This window comes from Zootoca vivipara, chromosome 15 (assembly GCF_965207765.1).
Source record: "Zootoca vivipara chromosome 15, rZooViv2.hap1.1, whole genome shotgun sequence".
In the NCBI taxonomy this organism is placed as follows: Eukaryota; Metazoa; Chordata; class Lepidosauria; order Squamata; family Lacertidae; genus Zootoca; species Zootoca vivipara.
In genome coordinates, this window is record NC_142598.1 from 35,715,219 (window position 1) to 35,733,506 (window position 18,288).

The window sequence follows — 18,288 nt, forward strand, 5'->3', positions numbered from 1 at the left end:
TGTTTAAGCTTATAGATCGTAATGATTGGGAATAATAAATAAAACAATTGTTCACATTAGATTGTGTGGGTGTTTTTGTTTCGTTTTTATGGATTTTATAAACAAACTTTTCAAGCACCATTTGTTGCTCATCCTCTCTTCTTTTTTCATCTCCTCCCTTTAGGTTCAGGGGAAGGGAAGGAAGGAGGGTACAACATTAAGGGTCTACTTTTCATTCCTAATGTTTCAAACCAAACCAAACCATGATTCAGTCAACCATCTTTTTATGTAGCCACAGTGTTTACAGCATGAAAATGAAAAATGTTGGACAAGCAGAACCTAACAGGATTCTTCATAATAATAATAATAATAATAATAATAATAATAATAGTATCCTGCACATCTGGCTAGGTTTCCCCAGCCACTCTGGGTGGCTTCCAACATGTAATAAAACCCTAATAAAACATTACACATTAAAAGGCTTCCCTATACAGAACTGCCTTCAGATGTCTTCTAAATGTTATATAGTTACTCATCTCCTTGACATCTGATGGGAGGGGGTTCCACAGGGAGGGTGCCACTACCGAGAAGGCCTGGTTCCCTGTAACTTTGCTTCTCACAGTGAGGGAACCAGCAGAAGACCCTTGGAGGAAGACCTCAGTGACCGGGCTGAACAATGGGGTTGGAGATGCTCCTTCAGGTATACTGGGCCGAGGCCATTGAAGGCTTTAAAGATCAGCACCAACACTTTGAATTGTGCTCAGAAACGTACTGGGAGCCAGTGAAGATCCTTTAGGACCGGTGTTATATGGTCCCAGCGGCAGTCACCAGTCTAGCTGCCGCATTCTGGATTAGTTGTAGTTTCCAGGTCACCTTCAAAGGTAGCCTTACATAGAGCGCATTGCAGTAGTCCAAGCAGGAGATAACCAGAGCATGCACCACTCTGGTGAGACAGTCCACGGGCAGGTAGGGTCTCAGCCTCTGTACCAGATGGAGCTGGTAAACAGCTGACCTGGACACAGAATCGACCTGTGCCTCCATGGACAGCTGTGAGTCCAAAATGACTCCCAGGCTGTGCACCTGGTCTTTCAGGGGCACAGTTACCCCACCCAGGACCAGGGAGTCCCCCCACACCTGCCCCCGCCCCCTGTCCTCCAAGAACAGTACTTCTGTCTTGTCAGGATTCAACCTCAATCTGTTAGCCAACATCCATCCTGCAACCGCATCCAGACACACATGACATTCACCGCCTTCACTGGTTCTGAATCGAAGGAGAGGTAGAGTTGGGTATCATCTCCATACTGGCGGGCTCTCCCAGCAGCTTCATGTAGATGTTAAAAGCATGGGAGGGAGGACAGAGCCCTGAGATACCCCACAAGTGAGAGTCCAGGGGTCTGAACACTCATCCCCCAACACCAATCTCTGGACATGGCCCGGGAGGAAGGAGCAGAACTACTGCATAACAGTGCCCCCAGCTCCAGAAGGATGCCAGGAGAGCATACAGAGTTCAGCACTTTTGTAGCTCAAAAAAGCAAAACCAGGATTTTTCTGTTGGCTAAAACTAAAACACAAACTTTACTTGCATAGAAATATCTAAAGATCTTCATAAATATAGCTGTGCCAAATATGAGCTGAGGTGCAGTGGTTGCGGCACAAAATCGAAGGGATAGTTTATATCTTACACTGCTGCTGGTACACCCACCACCCAATTCTGCTTCAGTGGTACCTCTGGTTGTGAATGGGATCTGTTCTGGAGGCCTGTTCACAACATGAAAAGGCCGCATCCTGAAGCACCGCATCTGCGCACGTGCGTGATGCAATTTGGCGCTTCTGCGCATGCACAAAGCGTGATTTAGCACTTCTGCGCATGTGCACATGCTGAACCCGGAAGTAACCCGTTCCGGGACTTCCGGGTTCGGCGCATCCGTAACCTGAAAAGATGTAACCCGCAGCAGACGTAACATGAAGTATGACTGTATATGCTTTGCTCTTGCAAATTTGTATACAGAAAGCCTGCAACTTAATACATACTGTATTTAACTTGTCTGCATTCAGCTTTATACACTTAGCAAAAAAAGAGAGAAAGAGAAAGGGGGCGAGTGTCCCAGGAGGAAAAGGACTTTGACAATTCCACCTCCCACTTAACCCAAAGTGTTTGGACTACATGTGGATTTGGCTTTAGGCGCACTCCCCAGAATGTAAACCCAGCGTAAGTTGGGGCATACTGTACTTGGGATCTCAAAACACTTAAGATCCTTTGCAGTTACAGCTTTGTTTAATTGGAGTTCTAGAACATTAAAGGTTTTCTGAAATCTAACTTTAATATGCATCTTCTAAGGATTTCTGAAATCTATGTAGCTTTTCTCCTTGTGTGAAATAATGTATGTTGGATGAAAATGGCTGTGGGAAGTAGCACTTGGTCTTCTAATGCTAAACTTTCTTGTTTTATGTTTAAAAAAGGGTCTTTCATTTAGTTTTAGTTTTTTCGGTAAATGATTATTCACACAAGTTTGTCACGTTAATCCATCTAGTAATTTCTTTTGACTTGTCTAAGGTTCTAAAACGTGTTTCTATCTTCTAGGCCCAAATGTCAGCATGATTGAGAACTGACTCAGAATCTCAAGACTTTACTTAAACATCTGATACGTGAAAGGAAGGGGTTTAACAGACCACTAACCATGGCAGATCCTTCAGTCGAAGTTCCCTTTTCTGTGATTACACAACCACAGCTAATTGAGGTAAGCAGAAACAGTTACAATGTTTTTACTAAGCTCTGTTGCTAAATTTTTACGTCAGGGCAATTGTCAAGCTTACATTTCTAAGCTCTCATGTAAACCAATCATGTACCATACTAAATGGCAAGAGTTGATAGTTGGTCAGCTGAAAAGGACCTCAAGCTGTGACATATTTCAAGCTTTTTCTAGCTACCACCACTGATAGGGTTTCAGAAGTGTTTTTTTGTGGGGGGGGGGTGTCAGGGGAACTCCCTACAGGGAGCCTCTCCCAGTCATCCTGACCAGCATTTTGCCCAGCGAGAGCGGTAGCAGCGGGTCAGGTGGGGGGAATGAGGAGGGAAGCGGAATGGAGGGAAGGCTCAGTGAGGTATCAGAACCCCTGCACCGCACTAGCCCACAGCTGGAGGAGGGAGCGCAGCCGTTTTCGGCGCCCAAATTGAGGCGAGCGCCCAAACATAGAGTGAGAGGGCGGCGTTTCGGGGTGCCCAAGCTATTATGCTGGCCCCGAAGCAAACGGGCACCATTGCCAGATTCTGCGAGTGACTAGGAGGTCATGTTTTCTGCTATCTGCACTGTAAATATTATGCACAATAAAACCTTTAAAGACAGAACGGACTGGAGCATCTTTACTCAGGAGTAGCCGCAACAACCCCCTGATGGGGGACGACGACAGGGACTTAACTTAATTCAGCTAACATTTTGCAAATGTAGTATAGGTACAACCATATCTGGTTTTGCAGTACAGGAGATAAATTGGCTAGAGGCCAACACAAATATAGCCTTGTGAAATGTCTATATCCATTCTTAAAGGACAAAATGAGGGAATCCTTTCTCAGATGATTTTGAAATAAAACATATATCCAAGATGTTGTTAAACTGTTACTGTAAAATGTACAGTTGATAAACTGTAAACTGATAAAGATGTTCATGGAATTCTGTAATGTGTAGACAGTGCATGTTATTGCTAAGAAGTAGTGTATCCTGAGAAGTAATCCTCTGACAGCATTTTTTCACTTTTGGTATTCCTGTTACAGAATATGCTTGTCAGCAGAGTAATTGCATTTTATATTCGTTCCCGTCAAACCCCACCCCCACCCCCAAATGATTAACCTTCCAAAGTTACATGAAGATGAATTGTAGTGGCTTAAGATAAGATGGAAAATATGTGAAAAGCAAACAAATTGAAACAATCAGGGGAGCCTCCAAAATGCATATATTGAATATATGCATGATATACCAACTATTAGCCTTTGAAGGAAATTCTGGTTTCAACATCTTGGTGTTTGAATCTTGTCTTGCACCTCCTTGAAGTATTTTAGAAAGCAGAATATTATTGTTCCTATCTTAAAGGACGAAAGGAAAAGTTCAAGAAAATCCCATTATCTATTTTCTCCTATTTGTATTTTAGTTTGAAACCTGAGTATATAATATGCACCAACTGTCAAAGAAAGTCATATGAGCTGGACAGTTGTGTGTGACAGGGGAGCTTGTGCAAAGTGTGCGTTACCAAAAAGGGATTTTTAGCAACTGGGAATCTGTGGAAACAACTGTGTGTCGAGGAGGTCAGAGACCTCTTTTGGAAGCTATGATTACAAACCCAAAGAGACCCTGTTGGAAGCTATGATTACAAACCTCCATAGACTGCCAGGAAAAAAAACAAAATAGGGTGTTGACCTTCCTTACTATTTATTCATTGTAAAATTACTACAAAGGAACAACAAAATGAAAATAGCTTTCAAGAGAGAGAAATAGAATATACACAAGGAAGTCATATTGTCCTTAACCCCCAAATGGGTTTTTTTTCTTGAGAAAGAGTGGAGGAATAGCCTTAGCTCAAAGTGCCACATTCCCTAAGGGCTACTTCCAGCATTTTATCACTGTCATTTATACAAATTACATAGCACACTCTTTCACCAGGGCTGACATTGTGTTAAGCTGAATCCAGCGGCAACGTACAAAAATAGTGGTGGCCAAGACAGTGATGACCCACACAACACACACTTCCAAAGAATTTATGTAATGTGCCATTGTGCCTTGGGTGAGGTAGAATCCATAGAACACATTCTACTGAGTTGTCCCTTTTATAATGATTTAAGGCAATACCTTATAGACCCGTATTTATCTCAGTTTAGTTCCCGACCAAGAGAACGGCAGGCAGCATATTTGCTCAACAAGCCCACTGGGAAAATAACCTTCTCAGTGGCTAAATTCCTCTTCCTGGCACTCAAGTGTCAGAAACTTATAATCGAATGTCTTGATGTGGGTTATCTGTAGGAGGTTTAGTAGCGCGGTCATACCCCATTTATGTATCCCTCTGATGCCTTCAGTTTTATATTTTTATATTTTTATGTATCCCTCTGATGCCTTCAGTTTTATATGTTTATCTTTGTATTGAGAAATGTTTTTTTTTGTTTCTGACTATCGGTCGAATAAAGTATATAGAGATTGAGAATTTATGTAATCAGCAGAAACCCTACTGTGCTCATCTGGGTTACTCCACCTCTTGCCCTCCCTCCTGCCACACTTCCTTTTCTGCTGTGGTGTCAGAAAGCCAAGCATGGGTCTCATTCCCTTAGAGGCGGGGCAGCCCTGTCATGCTGCTTCAAACCAGAAAAAAAGGCACTGCATATTCTGGCCTTATATAATCAATCAGGCTATGATTTTTAAGTGTGGTTAGCATTCTCAAACTCACAGTCTCCAACTATGTAATAAAACATGCTAACTATGATTCTGTATATTGTTCAGCAAACAAGAGAGAAGCACACACAACTGGCTTTGGGGTTGGGGGGGGGGGGTGGAAGAACCTCCAGAACAGCAAGTGGCGGAGGTATGGCAACATTGTTCTGAAATGCTTGTGCAGTGGAGATGTTCAAAATAGGGCAAAGTTGAGTAGGTTTGCACGTCACATTTAACCACAGTTTATTTTAAACATTTGCTCTTCTTCAACTTCAGAGAAACAAACCACAAATAATGAGAAGGCCATCTTGTAGTTTGTTTCCTCTGGTCCACCAGGAGTAGGGGAGGAACAACACACACTTATTTTAAATTTTGGTTTAAAGTGATGTGCAAATGGGGTTTTCAATGCTGCCTGGTTTTTATAGACATACACTCCTCAGTATGAAATACCATAACATTCAGATGGCAATGAACAATCAACTTGTGAAACTCATGGAATGGCAGAAAAAAACTAAGCAAAGCTATTATCAAGACCCCATTAAGCTATATTTCCTTTGGACAGGAGAGAGAAGCTTTTAGGGGGCATGATCATACCATTCAACTTTTTACTTAAAAAAAAATCCTGGCAGTATACTAGACAGGGCTGGCCCTAAGGCAAGGCTGGGTGGCGTAGTGTGCCAGGGCGCCGGGCCGTCTAAACCACAGAGCCTAGGGCTTGCCAATCAGAAGGTCGGCGGTTTGAATCCCTGCGATGGGGTGAGCTCCCGTTGCTCGGTCCCACCTAGCAGTTCGAAAGCATGTCAAGTGCAAGTAGATAAATAGGTACCACTCCGGCAGGAAGGTAAACGACGTTTCCGTGCGCTGCTCTGGTTTCGCCAGAAGCGGCTTAGTCATGCTGGCCACATGACCCGGAAGCTGTCTGCGGACAAACGCCAGCTCCCTCGGCCTGTAGAGCGAGATGAGCGCGCAACCCCAGAGTCGTCCATGAGTGGACCCAACTGTCAGGGGTACCTTTACCTTTACCCATTACTACTAAAGATGGGCAAGCTCCCTCTCCCTCATGTCAGGTTAGCTCAGAAATTAGTCGAGCTATTTCCCAAACAATTCTCAAGCCAGTCTAGTGTCTTGTCATGCCCTGGACTGCCCTTCTCTTTAAGGATAACTGGCCAAGTCAGTGGCAGTGGAAGCAACAGCATATGGGGAGAGAGAATTAGAGGAATCTATCCCTCCAGGACAAGATTAAAGTCTATTGGGAAGCATGAGCTACATCTCCTGCAGCTTCTCCCAGGGTCCACCAGGTCTTTTGTCCTGGCACATAGTTATGTGGTGCAAACCTCCCCACATCTCTCTCCCCTTGCCCTACCACTTCTCACACCTTCAGCAGCCTGGTAAGTTATCTTTAAAGTGGATGGAGGAGGGTGGGTTGGGAATTTCATGGACTGGTGTGGAGGGGAGGAGTGAAACTGGGAATTCTTCTGTGGCTCAGATTATAATTTGGGGCTTGGGAATGTGTTGAGTTCTTTTTCTTTTTTGGAGGCAAGGCGTTGTTTCCAGACCTGAGCCCAGATAGGTTCACCAACCATCCCTATTCAATGCATTTACTTATTATGGAAATATATTAATAGTATCTAGAACAAAATAGGTAAATTTGAAATGGATACCAGTGACCACAGATCTGGCATATACTATACCACCTGTTAAATTAGACAGATTCAGCTCCACCAACATGTCATTTTCCTTAGGTTCTTTTTTTAAAAAAAACCCCATAGTTTTAAAAGCTTTTGTTTTGTTTCTTTTTGTTCTGTTCTTTGCTTTTGATTGCCTGTTCTAGTGGTCTTTATTTTTCTGGCACAGCAGTACTTCCATATCCATCCTAACTTCTAATTCTGCTCTGTCTTCTTCTTCTTTTCAGTCTACAGTGATGAGTGAACCGCAGTGCTACTACAATGAAACCATTGCCTTCTTTTATAACAGAAGTGGGAAGTACCTAGCCACTGAATGGAACACTGTGAGCAAGCTTGTGATGGGCCTCGGGATTACAGTATGTGTCTTCATCATGCTAGCCAACCTCTTAGTTATGGTGGCCATCTACGTCAACAGGCGTTTTCACTTTCCTATTTATTACCTCATGGCTAACTTAGCTGCTGCGGACTTCTTTGCAGGACTGGCGTATTTTTACCTAATGTTTAACACAGGACCCAACACTAGAAGACTGAATGTAAGCACTTGGCTCCTTCGTCAGGGACTCATTGACACTAGCCTGACAGCCTCTGTTGCCAACCTGCTGGCTATCGCCATTGAGAGGCACATCACAGTGTTCCGCATGCAGCTACATACCCGGATGAGTAATCGGCGCGTGGTGGTGGTAATTGTTGTCATCTGGACTATGGCTATTGTCATGGGTGCCATACCAAGCGTGGGCTGGAATTGCATCTGTGACCTATCCCACTGTTCCAACATGGCACCGCTCTATAGTGACTCTTACTTGGTCTTCTGGGCTATTTTCAACCTGGTCACCTTTGTAGTCATGGTGGTCTTGTATGCTCATATCTTTGGGTACGTGCGCCAGAGGACTATGAGAATGTCTAGGCACAGTTCTGGACCACGTAGGAATCGGGATACCATGATGAGTCTTCTGAAGACCGTGGTCATTGTGCTTGGTGAGTACGTCTGGCAGATTTTTTTCCCCTCACAGCCATCCCAATGGGACACCATTCAATCCTTGCTGGGAAGACTCATTTCCCGCCAATACTCTTGTAGTATTGCGTTTCAAGAAAATGCTGCATGTTGAAAGTATTTCATGATGTACAATACACATTTCAGTTGTGCCTTATTCTGTGACTGTTTACTCCTAAATCTTCCAAGTCATAGACTGCTGGAATGAATGACTTGCTCAGTTTGCACTCCTAATTTTATAAGATCACTTTCATCAACACCAGCATTCTAAATTGTACAAGTTACAGTGTTAACATCTCCCAGTCCTGCACCCCAGCTGTATCCAGCATTTATCATACAGCTGTAAGTGCCGCCGCAGTCTTGGAAGGCCTTCCATATGAGCTCCAGCGATTGATGCTACTAAAGTACTGTGGAAAGGAGGCTCACTGAATTGGCTTCCTCCTTGCTCATTGGAAGGGACACTTAACTTTTAAGGCATAAGAAAGGCCCTTCCATGTTTAATAATAACAATAATAATTTATTATTTATACCCCGCCCATGTGGTTGGGTTTCCCCAGCCACTCTGGCTGGCTTCCAACAAAATATTTAAATACAATAGTCTGTTAAACATTAAAAGCTTCCCTAAACAGGGCTGCCTTCAGATGTCTTCTAAAAGTCTGGTAGTTGTTTTTCTCTTTGACATCTGGTGGGAGGGCGTTCCACAGGGCGGGCGCCACTACCGAGAAGGCCCTCTGCCTGGTTCCCTGTAACTTGGCTTCTCGCAGTGAGGGAACCGCCAGAAGGCCCTCAGCACTGGTATGGCATACAACAAAATAACTATCTGAAGATATTATATTAGGGTCTTTCTGTTTGATAGTTAATGCCTGGCATGTGCAGTTTAGCATGTCTTGGCGCCAGATGGTTTGCTGGCTATTATTCAGCATACTTTTATTCTGTTGGTTCAGTATGAAAATATCTACATTCTGAAAGCTGGATGTACATTCAGGCAGTTAATAGGAGAGAAATGCTCATTTTCCCCTGCTGAAAATATAACAAAGGCTTTGCATGTTAATGTTAGTCATACCTGACTAATCCTCACTAAGTAACAGTGATGATTCTTACATTGTTTTGATAGTAATTGTTAGGACCGAAGCCAGCACGTGCTGTGGCTTTCAAAATACACACATAGCTTTCAGCAGCATCAGCCCTCGTTTTGCAGTCTCTCTCTAGTGCTTACATGCACAGGGATGTGAATTTAACCATGGTCCATTATCCTTTACTAATTATTGTTTGTGGGACTGTTAATAATAACTTCGCTAACTATAGAAAAGAAGATTTCCCCCTTAACATATCTACAAGCAATATTGTAAGAAATACAGGAAACCTAGGCAGCTGTTTGAATGAGTTAATGCTAAAAAATATTGGAAGTTAAAACTAAAGAAGAGGATTTTCAGGAATTGGCGTTTGACTACGAGTGAAAACTAATTTCAAGAAGAGATACTAAGTTGACTCTGCCTTTGGCATAGAAAGGCAGGACATAAATATCAACACAAGTGGAAAAAAATTAATCCCACTTATTAAGGTGTAAGGCTTGTTGATCTTAATGGGATTGACTTCTGAGTAAACAAGTTAAGGATTGTGCTGCACAATGGTACTTAATTCTAAGCTGGAGCGGATGGCATGGTGCAGACACAACACTCACCTGATCGCTCATCAGTTGCATCACTGCCACTTACCAGCAGGTGGAGGTGCAGGGGCAAGGCCAACACTGCAAATACACCAATGGAGCCAGTCTGGCACTCTTACTAGTGCCTTGCCCCTCTACCTCCCAGAAAACAGAAGTGACACACACAACCAGAGGCCAGGTGAGTGCACCACCCCGTCGTCATCTAAGGCCCCATCTGCACTATGCACTTAAAGCAGTATTATATCAATTTAAGCAGTCATTACATAGCGCACATGGGACCTAAATAAGCATGTTTAAGATTGCACTACACAAACACCAGGGGATGCCAAGTGCAAATGTTGTTTTGATGGCTTACAAGAAGAGGTTGCCTGGTTTTTCAGAGGTGGTAGTTACTTTTAAATATATAAAATAAAAACATTGCCTTATTGGCCCAAATATAAGCCGTACCCACAAATAAGTTGTACCTTTTAAATTGAAGGGGGGGAGGGAAGAGAAAGACAATATCTGGACTGCTTCCGGGGGTGGGGGGGTGGGGGACAGGCGGCTTTGCTGGCAGCCTTCTTCCTTCTTTCCAACGGCTTAGGGGAGGCTTGGGAGCGGTGAGTGGACTGTGTGCCGTTGCCCCGCTGTCCCAAGCTGTTCACTGGGGAGGGGGAGCCACACGGCTTTGCCGGTGGCGTAAGGTCGCGAAGATAAGCTGCACTTTAACTTTTCGCTGTTGGAATTTGGGGGGGAAGTGTGGCGTATATTCAGGCCAATTCAGGAGAAGAAAGAAATGTGTTTAATGGTTCCCTGAGACCATCTTTTTAGAAGTCTACGAAAGCTTAAGCAATTTTATAATTAAAACTTATAAACACTTCTACAGAGTTCTGAACACACTGAGGATAATTAGATACTGAGATCCGTCACAACGGAATTTGCTGCCAAGAAGTGTGGTGGAGTCTCCTTCTTTGGAGGTCTTTAAGCAGAGGCTTGACAGGCATATGTCAAGAATGCTTTGATGGTGTTTCCTGCTTGGCAGGGGGTTGGACTGGATGGCCCTTGTGGTCTCTTCCAACTCTATGATTCTATGATTCTATATCTGAATATAGGAATGTTTATTATTACGTTTATATTTTACCTTTCTCCCAAGAAACTCAAGGTGCTGTATGTGGTTTCCCCATTTTATCCTCACGGTCCTGTGAGATAGGTTAGACCAGGGGTCAGCAAACTTTTTCAGCAGGGGGCCGGTCCACTGTCCCTCAGACCTTGTGGGAGGCCGGACTATATTTTGTGGGAGGGAAATGAACTAATTCCTATGCCCCACAAATAACCCAGAGATGCATTTTAAATAAAAGGACACATTCTACTCATGTAAAAACACGCTGATTTCCGGACCGTCCGTGGGCCGGGTTTAGAAGGTGATTGGGCCCAATCTGGCCCCTGGGCCTTAGTTTGCCTACCCCTGGGTTAGACTGAGAGACTATGACTAGCCCTGTGAGTTTTATGGCTGAGTGGAAATTTTAACTTGACTTCCTTAGTCCTAGTCTGAAACTGGACTCTAAGCACCACATTGCACTGGATACCCAATATCTACCTGTCAACCAAAAGCTGTAGTTTTTGTTCAGACAATTAACAAATTTGAATAGTACCCCAAGTAGTCCAAGTATACATTATTTTTTAGTGTCAGAAGCATGGCTGCATGGTGTTCATCACCAGTTTACAGTGGTGCCTCGCAAGACGAATTTAATTCGTCCCACGAGTCAATTCATTTTGCGAAAAATTCGTCTTTTGAATCGCGGTTTCCCATAGGAATGCATTCAAATTTCTTTCTTTCTTTCTTTCTTTCTTTCTTTCTTTCTTTCTTTCTTTCTTTCTTTTTTTTGCCCATAGGAACGCATTAATTAAATTTCAATGCATTCCTTTGGGAAACCGCGATTCGCAAGATGAATTTTTCGCAAAATGAATTCGTCTTACGAGTCACCATCAGATTGCAAGACGCATTTGTCTTGCAAAAAATTCGTCTTACAGGGTATTCATCTTGCGAGGTACCACTGTAGTAGACTTCAGAGAAGTGGGAGCATAATACTTTCTGTTTGGACTTTCTGATTTAGACTTCCATAACTTATCAAGCACTTGGGTTCTTCCAAACTGAAATGTTTTAATGGAGTTCCCAAGTAGAAGGTCAACCTGCCAATTATCCCTCATTTTTAAAGAGTTTCCATCATTGAAAGAGCAAATGAGTGGAAAATTCTGCATTCCACCTCAGGCATTTCTTTCTGTACAGCATGAATGGCAATGTTAGCAATCTGTCTCTGCCAAGACTGCGTTTCCTAGTCTTGGAAAAGCTAACTAGGCCTAATATATGCTCTCAGACATGCGTGTGGAAAAGATTACTGAATGTTTATCCGCATGTTGCATGGATTTTTCCAAATAAACTTTTGGCTTTATGCATCAGTAAACCTTGTATACAATACTGTGTGGAGAGAGAGAAGTACTGTACTCTGGTTCTCCATTGCCATAGGACCTGGTGGTTGCATCTGTTACCTGAGACAAAATGAAGTCTCTTGCTGCGAAGGAGGAAAGGGGGAAAGAAAATATTTGCGTCCTTTTAAAGGAAAAGTCCCTGCAGCTAGCTTTCAAACAAAGTTTGAGCTGCCTTAACTCTTTTTATATTGGGAGAATTAGGTACATGCCAAATCCGATTACTGGATAAATGGCATTTTAATGTTTGTTGCATGAATGTATGACAAAGCCCTTGACCAAACTGCGGGAGGCAGTGGAAGACAGGAGTTAGGGTTAGGGTTAGGGTTAGGCAGTGGAAGACAGGAGTGCCTGGCGTGCTATGGTCCATGGGGTCACGAAGAGTCAGACACGACTAAACGACTAAACAACAACAACATGACAAAGCATGCCTTAAGAGTAGTGGTTGGGGCTCTTGCATGTGACAGAATGAAGAGGTTTATGAGTTCTCCCTTCACACAGCTAGGAACATAATCGGGAGATGCTGCAAGTCATTCAGCCATCGCAATAGTTTTTGGATATTGAAAGAGGAGGCATCCTAATGGCAATCGAAATATGATCTTCACTTGCATGTGTAGAATATGGTGATTCTTCAAAAAGGAAGCTGCACTCATGTCATGGAGATGCGCTTTTGTGCAATGAGTTTAAGTTCAGAGGTTAAGTGCTTTCGTTTTTGAAGAGCCTGTGAATCCATTTAAACCCACATTGTATACAGGCAACTTCTCTTTCTTTCTCTCTGAAGTAATTCCCTTTTTAGTATAGTTGGGGGGACGGGACGGATTTTTCCAATGAACAGAAAAGCGTTTTCATCCATCCCTCTGTACTCATAGAGGGGCCAAACAAGAGAATCTTGTTTATCTGCCCAGTAAATGCCTAACATTGTGCCTGCCATCTCTTTACAGCCTTGCTTTGCTCCAATAGGATGGTTTCCCTTCTCCAGATGGGGGGAAAATCTGCTCCTGGTGGCATGAGTGATGTGGGATCCAATCGAGTTTCACAAGAGGGTTCATTGTCTTGACTTATGACTAAGATGACTTGAACCTCTGGCTGGAGCAGTCGGGAGCTGGCACACTGCATCATCCCACAGAATGGCTGAAATGTTTAATCTTGGGGCAAAGTCAAAACAGAAGAGATGCCCCCCCACCCCCACCCCGTTCATGCTCTTTTTGTGTTTTCCCCCCTCTGAGTAAAATATTTTAAACAGAAGGAAATGATTTCATAGTTTGAGCTCTTTTCTCTTTTTAACAAGGCTGCTTTTGAAATAGCTAAAGTAATGGAGAACATAAAACTCCTTCTCCATAGCATGCCTCTTTGCTCTGGGGCTTACATAGAAATTGATTTATATAGCATACATAGGCATGAAAATGGACCTTGGTCAGGCACTGATTCAAAGCATAATAGAAAAGTTTTAAATTTGAAATGTGCTTTAGAAAAGAGAGCTTACGGGAACATTGTCGGTGCAGTATAGTTGTGCTTCAAGCAGATTGAAATACTAGGCATCCTTTCCTGGATCCAAGTCCCTCTGGGTAAATTTGTCCAGGATTCAGGTGTTAAAAGATTATTTTTTTGAGTTTTATGGAATTTCCAAAACAAATAAAAATACACTCAGTACATTAGCTAGGCAGCCCAGGAGCCACTTAAACACAACTCTGTCTCATGCCACTAACGGGGCATGGAGGAAATTTGCAGTGGACTGGACACATCACACATTACAAAAACTTTGAAATGCTATATATGGGTGTTGGAACAGTTGTCATTGGGAGGACATTTTCTGAGGCACCCCTGTAACAAACATTTTCACCTGGTTTGCACATAGTACTAAACCAGGCACCCCCAAACTCCGGCCCTCCAGATGTTTTGGCCTACAACTCCCATGATGCCTAGCTAACAGGACCAGTGGTTGGGGAAGATGGGAATTGTAGTCCAAAACATCTGGAGGGCCGAAGTTTGGGGATGCCTGTACTAAACCATGGTTTATTAAACTGGCTTAGCATTATGCGTCAACCATGCCCACATACTTAACTTTGCAATAAATCTAGATGCCAACTTTGCTGCCACATACACCCAGACTGTTGTAAGCCAAAAATGGCTTATCTTCTGAGTTAGCCAATAAAACTCAAAGACAAGAGGAGTTTAGGAGTCCATTATCATTATATTTATTGCAAAGCAATAAGGTTACAGTCGAATCATTTCGGTATACTGGAACCCCGCCCAAAGGTCGGGCAGGAATTTATAACATTTCAGACAAAGGATTTTGATTTAACCAATCACATAAAGCATTACATTATTTTAATATTTGATATTCATCACCTCATTTCATATTTAATACGTATGTCATTACCTAATCTAATACGCATGCGCAATAAGCATTGCTAACTAAACTTTGATTCTTACCGTGATCTGTTACATATTGTTAGTTTGCATGTATGGGAACCTGTGTTACGTGTGGATGTAACAATTTATGTTCTAGTTTATGAATTGCTTCTTTGTGATTTACGTATTAGCTGACCTATCCCAGTAGGGACGGCTTCTTGCTGAATCATCAGTTTCTTTAAAGCAACAGGTTACCATACTTCACTAATATAAGCATATTCCAGGATTTATAGGGATTTACATTATCACCTTAATTGGGACCCTTTGGGCCCCTGCTACAAGACAATATCATTATTGGCCCCAATAACATCAAACATACCATCTCAGGCCTATTTAATTGTTCATCTTCCAACATTATATATTGTATCAAATGCCAACAGTGCCCTTCAGCTCTCTATACAGTATTGGACAAACAGGACAAGCCTTATGCCAAATAATAAATGGACATAAATCTGACATCAGGAATCATAAAACAGAAACACCAATAGGAGAACATTTCACTCTCCCAGGACATTCTATACAAGATCTTAAAGTAGCTGTCTTATTGCAAAAGAATTTTAGAAATACACTTGAAAAAGAAGTTGCTGAATTACAATTCATTACCAAACTAAAAACTATGGAGAGACCTGGTCTGAATAGAGAGATTAGATTCATGTCACATTGCTAAAGCTAATTTTGATCATCTATCCCTTTACAAATCCCTTGCCCTTCCCTGTGGAACCAACTGCCATCATTAACAGTCATCAACAGTTATAAGGTTATAGTGACCTCTGCTTCAGAGTTTCTGAAGAAGTGTGTATACACACAAAAGCTCATGCCTAGAAAGCTGATACTTAGTTGGTCTTTAAGGTGCTACTGGAACATCTTTCAATAATTTTTTAAAAAATATTTCATCATTTTATTTATTACGACAGACCAACACGGCTACCTACCTTTGGTTTGTCTACTGCCAATAAATATGATCTGAAGCCATAGCTTCTTGTTGGCTTACAGTTTGTTTTAAGTATGGCTTTTCATTATGCTTGAACAAACCATTCACTTTTCTTTAACCATAGTTGGTTTGACCACCACACCCTAGAAGTTTGCCAAACTATAAGGTGTGAGAGCAGCTGGAAGGCAGATCAAGAGACAGGCTATGGTTTGTTTGATCATCTGGAGCAGGCGTCCCCAAACTTTGGCCCTCCAGATGTTTTGGATTACAATTCCCATCATCTCTGACCACTGGTCCTCTTAGCTAGGGATCATGGGAGTTGTAGGCCAAAACATCTGGAAGGCCGCAGTTTGGGGATGCCTGATCAGGAGGCTAGCCTGTGGTTTGTTAAACAACCATGGCCAAATGTTATGTGAAAACCAGGCCATTTAATAAATGTCCCCTTATGCAGTGAGGGGCAATGAACATAAAATGAATGCTGTCTTATCACTAGTCCAGCATTCTTTTTCCCATAGTAGCTAACCAGCTACCTATGGAGAGCCCAAAAGCAAGGCAATAGCCACCACTCATATTGTTGTCTCCCAACAGCTTGTAATTGAGGCCTCTGATCCTGGAGGTAGCATGTGGCTACTAGCCATTGATAGCCTTCTCCTGCTTTACTTTGCATGAGCCAGTCACCACCTCATCCTGTGGTACTGAATTCTGTAGTTTCACTGCACTGCATGCTGCCTTTTGTCCTGAATTTCACCACTCTTCAGCTCCAGTTCAGTTCAGTTCAGCTCTGAGGTTCAGTACTGCAAGAAAGGGAGTCTCTGTCTGCACTCTTCGCACCATAAATAATTGTACACAGCAACTTAAATTATGAAATGAATAATGAGATGAATACTGAGTCAATTGCAACAATGCGCCGCATGAATAAATTTTGTACGGACATATATATATGCACATTGGCTAGACAGGGACCACTGTCTTTGATAAAAGATTCACCTTGTTGAATTTGGCTCCCAAGAGGACCTCTGACACAGCAGCGTTGGTGTTCCTAGAGATTTTGGAAGATAACTGGGTTTTGTAAGGGTTTTTGAATGGCCAATGGAGCAGATCATTGTTTGCACAGCTGCAGTTAAAGAATGCCTGTTAGAGTGGGTATTCCAAGTACTTTGAAGTGTGCGAGTGAGAGAGAGAGAAAGGAGGGTGGTTTTTTCCTTTGCACAATAGCTTCATTTTATACCCACATGTTCTGTTAAAAAGCATGTATCCTAGTCTCCTCATATATTTTATATTACCTGTTTTCATTGCTGCCTGATCATCTTTATTGTTAAAAATAATTCACCTAATAGTTTAGTTTGAAATCACTTGTGAAACTGCAAGCAAAATAGGCTGGTCGAACAAAGAACCTTAATGAAAGATTGATTAGTCAAAATGCCACCAAATAGAACAGCTGGTTTTCTCCAGTATTTACAAGTAAAGCATATGTTAAATAACTTCAAAAGAAGATACAGGTTAGTAATAAATTATACAATTTTGAACTGTTAATTCCCTGTTTCCCCTATTTTAAAACGTAGTCATAAAATAAGCCATAGCAGGATTTTTAAGCATTCAAGGAATATAAGCCATACCCCGAAATAAGACATAGTGATAGGCGCACCAGCAATACCAGCCGTGGCAGGAGGAGGACGAAAAAATAAGACAGCCCCTGAAAATAAGCCATCAGGCCCGGCTCTAGGGGTAGTCTCGGTGGCGCGGGGTGCCAGGAGCGATCTCCGCGCCAGGGCGCCCGACCAGCTTGAGACGGCTCTGTAAGCCATAGTGTGTTTTTTTGAGGAAAAATAAATATTAGACGGTGTCTTATTTTTGGAGAAACATGGTACAAATGTAAATCAGTTGCCAGGAACTTTAGCACAAATTTGTAAAATTATTGTGAAATCAGAAACGCTTAGTAACAATTACCAGGCAAAATGGAAGGCAGACATTCTAAGAATAATACCAGTAGAAAAATGGATATGGAAAAATATTGCATGATTTACCTTCTGTAAGAATCTTCAGGATTTTTCTTAGTAAAACCATCACTCAGTAGGATTTCATACCAGCCAGACTGAATAGAATTTATCCAACTTGGACTGATAATTGTTGGAGATGTAAAGCGTCCAGTACAGATCGATTTCATGTGTTATGGGACTGTCCCATAATTAAGACCTTTTGGCAAGCTGATTTACAAGAAATAAGAAATATCCTTGGTTATGGGATCAAGTTGTGATTTTGTTTGGTTATATTAGAGGTAGTATATCAGAGGAAGATTTTGAAAAGGTTTCTTATTTATTAATGTCAGCTAGAATGCTAATTTGTCAAAACAAGGGGGCAAACCTAAACCACCATCTATAGACACTTGGATTTCTAAAGTATGGGAAATTGTCTATATATGGTCAAGCTGACAGGCACAATTAGAGAAAAAGAAGGCAAAATGAATGACAGCATTTGTAGAAAAAATGGAGTTTGGTTATCATTTGTTGGAACAATGCAGTACAAGATCCAGTTAATCCATATCTGTTGTTACTAGGAGAAATATTATAAAGAATAGCCCATTTTAAAATGTGATGAGTGCTAATGTTGGTATTTGTAAAGGAAAAAAACAATTAAAAGAAGATAAAGGACATTTACAATAATAATTAATTCAATGCAAAGCTATAGAAGATTACTTTTTTGGCCCAAAAAGCACCTTTATTCCTGACAAGCTACAAGTTAAGGTGTTGAAT

At 42.1% G+C, this 18,288-nt stretch overlaps 1 protein-coding gene across 1 annotated transcript in view; it reads left to right on the forward strand.

The window, feature by feature from the left end:
* The window catches only part of LPAR1 (lysophosphatidic acid receptor 1), a 54,463-nt gene that overhangs the window by 17,130 nt on the left and 19,045 nt on the right, over nucleotides 1–18,288 (forward strand). The window contains exons 2-3 of the mRNA XM_035140876.3: nucleotides 2,561–2,717; nucleotides 7,303–8,050. Coding sequence (XP_034996767.1) covers nucleotides 2,658–2,717; nucleotides 7,303–8,050 — 808 coding nt within the window. The 5' untranslated portion in view covers nucleotides 2,561–2,657. The remainder of the gene's footprint in view (nucleotides 1–2,560; nucleotides 2,718–7,302; nucleotides 8,051–18,288) is intronic.